The 10,034-nt window shown below is 43.4% G+C and overlaps 1 protein-coding gene across 2 annotated transcripts; it reads left to right on the forward strand.

The window, feature by feature from the left end:
- The first annotated feature begins 573 nt into the window (after window positions 1-573).
- LOC138418329 (zinc finger protein 154-like) lies at window positions 574-9,797 on the forward strand. 2 transcript variants are annotated; one of them, XM_069549529.1, is made up of 5 exons: window positions 574-851; window positions 2,204-2,330; window positions 3,459-5,238; window positions 6,030-6,252; window positions 8,304-9,797. In XM_069549529.1, exons 1-3 carry the CDS (start codon window positions 819-821, stop codon window positions 4,790-4,792), a joined length of 1,494 nt encoding a protein of 497 aa, XP_069405630.1. In that variant the 5' UTR covers window positions 574-818; the 3' UTR covers window positions 4,793-5,238; window positions 6,030-6,252; window positions 8,304-9,797. The 2 variants fall into 2 exon arrangements, with proteins under 2 accessions (XP_069405630.1, XP_069405629.1); XM_069549528.1 differs by having other exon boundaries at window positions 8,369-9,797.
- Window positions 9,798-10,034: the final 237 nt, after the last annotated feature.

Raw genomic sequence — 10,034 nt, forward strand, 5'->3', positions numbered from 1 at the left:
CTCTCAAGAGTCTTCTCCAACACCACAGTTTAAAAGCATCAATTCTTCGGTGCTCAGCTTTCTTTATGGTCCAACTCTCACACCTATACGTGACCACTGGAAAAACCATAGCCTTGACTAGACGGACTTTTGTTGGCAAAGTAATGTCTCTGCTTTTCAATATGCTATCTAGGTTGGTCATAACTTTCCTTCCATGGAGAAAGCATCTTTTAATTTCATGGCTGCAGTCAGGGGGGTTGGTTGAGGCCACAAAATAGTATTTTTGGCCTCCGGGAGCATGTTGAGCTTCACCGAGTCTGAAACATGTCTCCAAACACTGGGGTGAGCAGCTGCAGAGAGCACTTGGCAGAAATGCGGTTATGGTCCCTTTAAACAGGGGGTGAAGCTCACCTGGACGTGCCACTTTCCAAATTCGCCTCCTGGCCAGCCTCGCAAGAAGCCCAGACCCAGCTCTCCGCGGATCCATGGGGACTACATTACCCAGAATGTTTAGAGTCGAGCGGCAACAATGTTACCCAATGAGAGCTTAGAAAGAGAAGGCCGCGTAACGTGAGGGAGGAACCTCCTGCTTTCGCCGCTCGGGGGCCATGTTAGCTGTTCGCGGTGTTGTTTAACCGGTGTGAAAGGTGCGGGGATTCTGGGCCAATCCTGAGGTGACGGAATTGAGGAAGTCCGAGAGAGAGGTTCTGTCCCCGCTGCACAGAGGCGGGTCTCAGGCTCGACGCCGCCGCCCGGGGTGCCCCGTCCCAGGCCTCGGATCCGGACCGCCGCGCCCTCTGCTCTCCCCTCTCCTGGCCCCGCTCCGCCCACAGAGTCCGATGGCAGCGGCAGCCCGAGAGAACCCGCTCCAGGTAAACGCTGGTCCTCCGAGCCCTGACCCCACCAGACATTAAAAACCCAGGGTTTAGGACGGTGAGGCGGTCGTGGGTGGGACCCTGTCTCTGATAGCGTGATGGCGCGTGGGAGAGGGTGACAGGCACAGGGACACCTGTTAAAGGGCGAACCGAGCGCTGCGGCACCGAGATTGAATGGGTACCAGCGTCCCAGCCTTCAGGGCCAGGCACTGAGCCTGGGAGGCCTGAGCCCATCGAACCCCGCCATAGGCTCATCCTTCAAGAGTTGGCGTTTTCCACATTTCCTACGGCTACAGAGGCACTTTTTGGAGCCAGCGCGCGAAGTGCTGTTGCGAGGGTGTCCCATTTCTTCACTGGCCCTGACCACCAGACATGTTCTCTGGATTGTGGTTTCTTGCGATCTCTTCCTGCCTTGTCCCCAGTTTGGGATCTGGAAGCCCTGAAGAAACCCCACGGCCAGGGTTATATGAAGGGATTTTTGTTTCTGACAGCCATCATAAACAGGTGTGAAAGGTCTTCAATCTTATTGTGCCTGCAGGATTTTAGTTGTGGCATGAAGAATCTTTAGTTGCAGCATGCAAACTCTTAGTTGTGACTTGTGGGATCTAGTTCCCTGACCAGGGATCAAACCCCGGGTCCACTGCTTTGGGAGCTTGGAGTGTCAGCCACTGGACCACCAGGGAAGTCCCACGTTGTATTTTCTGATGTGAACCACGAGGGAGTAAAACAGGATTCAGGTATACTCCTCTCATTGTTTTGTTTTGAGCAGGTGTGGTAATGGGAGCTCTATTAACTGAGATGAGGAAGTTGGAAATAGTAATATTCTCCAGAGATATTAGAAACTTCTGAGATGTTTCTGAGAGCATTAGGTGGTGGCATTAATTGAGCAGCTAAATACACAAGTCTAGAAGTCTGGAGTGTGGGACAGTGAGGAGGTGGTGATTGTAGGCATGTCGCTGTTTGATCCAGTCTCACAGATTATGCATACCTGAAAAGGGAATATCCTTGATGACACCAGGGTCCTGGAATTGAGACTTATGTGACCTTGGCCACATAAGTGGAATATCCTGGCATGAGTGTGTGGATCCCTCTATGCCAGATCCACAACTTTGATACCCACTTCCGCACCTCTTTCTATAGATGACTGGTTCCAGTGTTAAGTGGGACCATTTGAAGACAGTGGCATTAGTAGTGCCAGGGCCTGGTTTCTTCTCTGAGTTGGAGAGTTTGGGAAGAAGATGGGCGTGGGGTGGATGTATGTGTGTTGAGGGGGGCGAGGGTTGGGGGGAGTGGATAGTTGTCATTGAGAAGGGGGCTATTTATGATTTCATCTGTCCCCATCTTTCCAGGGCAGTGTGACCTTTGAGGATGTGGCTGTGTACTTCTCCTGGGAGGAATGGAGTCTCCTTGATGATGCTCAGAGATGCCTGTACCACAACGTGATGCTGGAGAACTTGGCACTTATAATCTCCTTGGGTATGACTGTCAAACTCCTCTCTGTTCCTTGAACTGCCTCTGCCCTTTTTTTCCCCAGGAGCAGTCTATCCTCACGTCAGGACCCTGGACACTGCTCCCTTCCCCAGTTCCCTGAATTGGTGCTAAGGTTGGTTGGGCTGAGATTTGCGCACTGTGCTCTCCTTCCTTTAGCATATCCAACACTAGCCTTCCTGTCGACTGGCACTCTTCCTATTTTTTAAAATTCTTTTCATTATTCTTTTCCATTATGGTTATCATAGATTTTGAATTTCTTTGGTTCTTGTGTCATCAGAGTGCCATGTATTTGATTGCTGAGAGAGTGGAATCAGGTTGGAGAGCCCACAGAATTTCACAGGATGTATATGAATCAAGCAAGATGGCTCAGATGGAGCCTGGCCCTGCATCGTAGTACATAAAGGACATGATGACAGTGCTGTATTGATACTGCAACAGAAACCCATTGAGTTTGACTAAAATTTTGATTCCAGTGGCACACTTCATTTGTGTCTTTCCTTCTCCCCCTTTCCTGACACTTTGCTGCTTCATCATTTCTTTTGTCACTTACACTCTCACTTCTAACCTATGGTTAACCTCACATTTCCGGACTCCTCTCTCACCTGTTTTTCTCACCACTGCATCTGCAGTGCCTTCCGCATTGGCCTCTGTGTGTTGTTTCATGAGGTGCGCACACGTTCTTAAATAGTCCTGCAACACCAGGTGCCCTGATACAATTGTATTTCCTTGGGTCTTGACACTGATTTTTTAAAATTATTTTATTTTTATTCTTTTGAGTGTGTGTGTGACACAGCCTTTTTATACAGTGTTCATGTGTCACCAGCAGACAATTTCCTTTTGAAAGTTGGTTGTTGAGGAATGAGTTGCAGACCCCGTGTCTCTGCTTTGTGTGTCCAGCACATGGTTGTGCCGTTCACCTCATGAGGTCTCTCCCATTCTCTCATCTTGATAGCCCAGTAGTTCTAAGCAGCCCCATCCTCAACCAGAACCAACTCTTTGTTCCTGCAAACAACCGCATGGACAGGTTCTTGGGTTTATTACACTGAACTTGTGTAGCAGCTACCCCCTCCCACCAAAGTCAGTGTGCACTTCACCAGCATTACTTGCTTTCAGGTTGTTGGCATGGAGCAGAGGATGAAGAGGCACCTTCTGAACAGAACATTTCTGTACATGGAATGTCACAGGTCAGGATTCCCAAGGCAGGCATGTTCTCCCAGAAGGCCCATTTTTGTGAGCTATGTGACCTGGACTTGGGAGACATTTTGCACTTGACTGAGCACCAGAGGCAGAAACTGTATGATATTGGGGCATGGGAGAAACACTTGTATCTCAGTGTAAAACATCAGCACTGCAAGCAGCACATTGGAGAGAAATGCCTCAGAAGCAAGATGGGCAAAGCCTCATTTATGAACAACTGCAGATTTTTTGTGTTGGGGAAGTCACTTTCCTGTGGGGAATCCACACAGACCAGGGATAAGTCAAACAGGAGAACTGAGTGTGGAGCAGCCTTTCACAGGAGGAAAACTCATTACAGTCCTGGAGAACGCACTGAAGACTTCAGTTGCAGACATATAGTTTCTCAGCATCAGAGAGTCCTCACTAGAGAAAAATGCTACACATGTAATGAATGTGGGAAATCTTTTAGCAAAAGCTACAGCCTCAATGACCATTGGAGAGTTCACACAGGAGAAAAGCCTTATGAGTGTGGGGAATGTGGCAAATCCTTTAGACAGAGCTCTAGCCTCATTCAGCATCGGAGAGTTCACACTGGAGCAAGACCTCACGAGTGTGATGAATGTGGAAAATTATTTAGCAACAAATCCAACCTTATTAAACATCGGAGAATTCATACTGGAGAAAGGCCGTATGAGTGTAGTGAATGTGGGAAATCCTTTAGTGAAAGCTCTGCACTCCTTCAACACCGGAGTGTTCACACTGGAGAAAGGCCTTATGAGTGCAGTGAATGTGGAAAATTCTTTACATACCACTCCAGTCTCATAAAACACCAGAGAGTTCACTCTGGATCAAGGCCCTATGAGTGCAATGAATGTGGAAAATCCTTTACCCAAAACTCCAGCCTCATTGAACACCGTAGAGTTCATAGTGGAGAAAGGCCTTACAAGTGCAGTGAATGTGGGAAATCTTTTAGCCAAAGCTCTGCACTTCTGCAGCATCGGAGAGTTCACACTGGAGAAAGGCCTTATGAGTGCAGTGAATGTGGGAAATTCTTTACTTACAGCTCCAGTCTCTTAAAACACCAGAGAGTTCACACAGGATCAAGGCCTTATGAGTGTAGCGAATGTGGGAAATCTTTTACTCAAAACTCCAGCCTCATCAAACACAGGAGAATTCATACTGGAGAAAGACCTTATGAGTGTAGTGAATGTGGGAAATCTTTTAGCCATAGCTCTAGCCTTATTAAACACCGAAGAGTTCACACTTGTTAAAAGCCTGATAAGTGCAGTGAATTTGGGAAATCATTTACCCATAGATCCAGCTTCAGTGACCACTAGAATGTTTACATTGGAGACATGCTTTGTGTGTATTTGTATATGGGAGATTAATCTTTAGGCTCCTAAAACAGCATAATGTCACATTGGATGAACACCTTATAAGTATGGCAGACATGGAAAATCGTGTAGCTGAAGTCTAGCTTCAGTATAATCCAGAGAATTCAGTGGAGAAAGGCTTTATAAGTTCAGCGAATGTGGAAAAGCCTTCAGCTGAAGAATGTATTTCACTGAATACCACAGTTTCAAATGGGAGCACTACCTTCAATGTGCAGGTGTATATGATTTCTTTGTTGAGTGCAACAACACTGGAGGAAATCCCTTATGAAGATGCCATTTGCCTGTTTTGAACCTCATTCATCCAAACATCCGCTTAACTTCAGGTATGTGGGAACTGTGTTGCACTTTTAACCTCTCCAGAACCCTTGCCAGATTGATGTCACTGCTAGTTCTGTAGCAGAAATATCACCCCTAACCACCAGGCAGATTTCTATTGTGTGCCACATTCACCCAGCCTAGTGTGTTCAGGGAAGGAAAGCCCAGTGCTGACCTGTTTATGGGATGATTCATGAGTAGCTTGAGCACTTAAGTCTTTCCCAGTTTTTTCCCCTCCTTCATGAGTTAAAGCATGGATCTTACCCAGTTTTGGCCTAAAGGACTCTGCTGGTAATTTGAAAAGATGAACTATACTTTATTGGTATTATTGATATTATTGGTCTCATGAGACTCGAGTGATGGGATTTTCTTAGCTCCAAGACATCAACCCAGGAAACAGTCAGTTTCCCCTTGTTCTTGTTTGTAGAATAGTAAAGGTCTTACTGTTTAAGCCACCATTTATTTTAGGAGTTCCTTCACTGTATGGGGTGGTTTGTTGTTAATTGGGCTTGCTACCCTGAAAAGATGAAATGCTCTGGTGAGGATCCCAAATTGTGTGCCTCAGTGGAGATAGCATGATGGCAGAATATGCCTCTCCAATTGTGGCCTAGGTTGCATTGCTGCTCAAAGCCTTCCTTTTGACCACCTTCAAGGACCACCTTCGTGGTCCTAATTTATAAATTATATGCCATGATATTTTTCAGGTTCAGAGTTCAAACTGAGGAGGGGGCCGTTTCTGATTGCTGTGACTACTCTCAGTGCTTCTGAGAGCAACATAAACTTGTTCTCTTGTTCACAGGTGATATTGCATCTTGCTCAGCACTGTTGAGGGAAATCTGTTCCCCGGGTCCTGGGAGCCCTGTGCCTTGATGTCCTGAATTCTGTAGAGTAACATCAATGGTTTTAAGATTATAGAAACACTGGATTAATAGTGGCGGAGACTACAGCATACTGATTAGAATGTGCCCCTTTCAAAAGGTCACTTAAAATGTTTAATCACTATGGCTTTGGAGGATAAGCAGGTATGGAAATTCTCAGAACTTCTGAAACTTTTTATCTGTATAACTTAGGGCCTTTGTCAAGGAAAATAAAATAAAGGTTTTGTGGATTCCTCTGGCCTTTCTGGGCTGTTCATCTAAGGCCATTGTGCAGACAGAACAAGGATAGAGAGGAGAGAGCTCGTTAGTCAGCTCTGTGAGATTTGTGACCCATCCAGTATCCATGTTGAATGAAGTTTCCACTTCAGAAATTGCTTACCTGTTTTTGCTGAGGCAAGTACTGAACCTGTCCATTGAGTCAGTATGGTTGCCAAACCTGATGTTCTAAATGAGGAAATCATGTTCCTATTTAAACTGCACAATTTGATGATTTTTTACATTTATGTAAATCTATAAAACCATCAAACAATCATGATAGTTTCTGTCACCCCATACTTACTTGAATCTCTTTGTCCTCCAAGCAGCCATTAATTTGCTTTTCATTATAACAGATTAGTTTGCATTTTCTAGAATTTTACATGATTGAAATCATAGAGTGTTTAGTCTTTTTTTTCCCCCTTTGGGTACCCTTATATGACATGTTTATTTTGCAGTTCATCAGTGGTGCTTATATGAGTGGTTCTTTTTATATTATTGGGAATTATGTTCTATCACTATAACACAATTCATTTATTCATCTGTTTATGGATATTTTAATTATTTCTAGTTTTGGCTGTTAAAAATAAAAGCCATATAGAAATTGGATACAGTTCTTCATATTGAATCGTTTCCTTTCTCTCATGCTGATACCTCAAAATGCAATACCTGAATCAGAGTATAGGTGAATATGTAACTTTTCCAGAAACACCACACTGTCTTTTAAAATGATTGCTCCCTTTTGTGTTCCTACCTGCAATGTGAGTTCCAATTCTCTCATATCCTTGCTAAAGTGAATATGATTTGCTTTTAAAAATCTGACTCTTTGAGTAACTGTATATAGAATTAGAGCACTTTAGTTTTAGTTTCATTTCCCTTATATTTCATGATGTTGAGCATAGTTGGTGTATAGGAGATACAGAAGGGTCAACATGTTAAACAGTTCAGAAGACTCAATTAGCCAAATCTGGATCGTGGCCAATTCTAACAAACCAATGGCAAGTGAATAATATGATTAAAATAAAATGGTAACTGGGGGGAGTTCCTGGCCATCCAGTGGCTAAGACTGAGCACTTCTGCTGCTGGGGGTATGTGTTCAATCCTGGTTGGGGAAGTAAGAGTCCCGAAGCTGCATGGCCTGGCCAAAAGAGAGCCTCCAAGGAAGTTCCAGTAGATACTTTTACTCTAGGAGAACTTACCCTACCCACTGCCCACTAAGCGCAACTGAACTAATAATCAGTTTACCCTGAATACAACAGTTGACGGCCAAAGTTGTCAGCATTTTTTTTTTAAAGGTGAGTGGTACATAGAGGTTAAAAAACTTGCAAGACACACCTACTTATTGCCTAAGATAAATTTTGTATCCAGACTGCAGTCAGTCTACATTAGTAATGATTGCAGTATGGTAATTATACAATTTAGCACTAATAATTTTAAATATTTTAATTTTATGCAACAAAATTATTGGAACTATATAAGGATCTTTACATTTTAGAGACATCTCCTGAAGAGGTTATGTGTGAAATGACATGTTGTCTGTGATTATAAATAAACCACTAACTGCATGGGGATAGATAAAATAAGAACAACCATAAAAGGATAAATAGAGAATTCCCTGGCAATCCAGTGGTTAGGACCCCATGCTTCCACTGCACAGGGCTTGTGTTTGACCCCTGGTTGGGGAACTAAGATCCTGCAAGCTGTGTAGTGTGGGATAAATAATGACAGACATTACTTCCTAGTAGTCTTCTATTTTTGGATATATTTGAAAACAGCCATTACAAAGGGTAGAGTATGTGCTGTTAATTTTGTGTGGTGAAGATAAATGTAAAAGGCCAGGAGGAAACTGAGCTTTGAAACTCTATGAATGTAAATGTCAAAATGGATATTTTAAACATAAGCAAACTTGTCACTTCCTAATCTTGTTTTTATTTTAATAGCTATCATGTTCCGTGTTTATGTGGCCATATTATTCCATTTTATTTTATCTGGTGTTCTTTGGAAGGAATTATGCTGAAGCTGAAACTCCAGTACTTTGGCCACCTCATGCAAAGAGTTGACTCATTGGAAAAGACTCTGATGCTGCGAGGGATTGGGGGCAGGAGGAGAAGGTGACGACAGAGGATGAGATGGCTGAATGGCATCACTGACTCGATGGACGTGGGTTTGGGTGAACTCCGGGAGTTGGTGATGGACAGGGGACCTGGCATGCTGCGATTCATGGGGTTGCAAAGAGTCGGACATGACTAAGCAACTGAACTGAACTGAGCACTGATACAGAAAATCCTACATAGATTTTGAGGTCATTTGTAACTTTAAAATTGATAAAAATAGCATTAACATAGAAAATTAGAACAGGAAAAAAACCCTTAGATATCATGATTCCCACTTTCTTTCTTCAGCAGATAAGTAAATTAGGGCCCAGAAAGGGCAAGTGAGTGACTTGGAGAGCTAGTTAGTAGCAGACTTGGAATTAAACCCAGGCTTAGTAACCACTGGTCCAATGTTTTGTGTGTTTTTTTCAATCACAGTTCTAACTTTTATTTAAAGTTTTTATTTTTTAGAGCAATTTTAGGTTCATAACAAAATTAAGAAGAAAGTGCATGCCGCTGCACATGCATCACCTCCATTATCAGCATCCCCCACCAGAGTGGTCCTTCTGTTACAAGTGACGAACCTTATAATATAACCTTCCCTTATAAGTGACGAACCTATCCCCATGCACTGTCACCCAGTGTTTCTATAGTTCATATGAGGGTTTACCGTGGGTGATGTATATTCTGAGTTTGAATATATTTGAACAAATTTATAATTTGAATAAATTTATAATTGGTGGCTTAGTAGTAAAGAATCTGCCTGCCAATACAGGAGACGTGGATTCACTCCATGGGTTGGGAAGATCCCCTAAAGGAGGAAATGGCAACCCACTCTAGTCAGTATTCTTGCCTGGGAAGTCCCATGGACAGAGGTGCTTGGCAGGGTGTGGGGTTTCAAAGGATTAGACACAACTTAGTTCCTAAACAACAACCAGGCATCACTATAGGACACAGAGTAGTTTCACTGCCCTAAAGTTCCGCTCTTCTGTGTATTCATCCTTCCCCACATTGCCTGGGAACCAGTGATCTTATTTTACATCTCCATAGTTTAGCCTTTCCCAGAATGCCATATAGTTGGAATCATACAGTATATGGCTTTTTCAGGTGGCTGTTTTCACTTACTAATGTGCATTTTAGGTTTCCTCCGTAAAACAAATGAAAAAGGTTACTCCATCATGGCTTGATAGTCCATTTCTTTTTAAAACTGATGATGTTCCATTGTCTGGATATACCACCATTTATCCAAACACTATTGAAGGAGACATCTTGGTTGCGTCCAGAGTTCAAACTGAGAGTTCAGAGTTCCTTGTCTATTATGAATAAAGTTACCAGAAACAATTGTGTACAGGTTTTTGTGTGAACATACGTTTTAGACTCCTTTGGGTAGATACTGAGGAGCCATATTACTGGTAAGACTTATGTTTGTTTTCTAAGAAACTGCCAATGTGTCTTCCAAGGTGGCCATACTATTCTTTCCAGCAGTGAATGAATGAGTTCCTATTGTTCCACATCCTCACCAGCATTTGGTGTTTCAGGGTCTATAGAGTTTGGATTTTAACAGATGTGTAATGGTGG

Source organism: Ovis canadensis, chromosome 14 (genome assembly GCF_042477335.2).
Source record: "Ovis canadensis isolate MfBH-ARS-UI-01 breed Bighorn chromosome 14, ARS-UI_OviCan_v2, whole genome shotgun sequence".
Taxonomy (NCBI): domain Eukaryota; kingdom Metazoa; phylum Chordata; class Mammalia; order Artiodactyla; family Bovidae; genus Ovis; species Ovis canadensis.

What these genes read in the sequence shown, in the direction of transcription:
- LOC138418329 (XM_069549529.1), top strand. Translation starts at nt 819, where the DNA reads ATGGCAGCGGCAGCCCGAGAGAACCCGCTCCAG. An exon ending in CCCGAGAGAACCCGCTCCAG is followed by an intron (nt 852 to 2,203) that starts GTAAACGCTGGT and finishes CCATCTTTCCAG; the next exon opens with GGCAGTGTGACCTTTGAGGA. An exon ending in GGCACTTATAATCTCCTTGG is followed by an intron (nt 2,331 to 3,458) that starts GTATGACTGTCA and finishes ACTTGCTTTCAG; the next exon opens with GTTGTTGGCATGGAGCAGAG.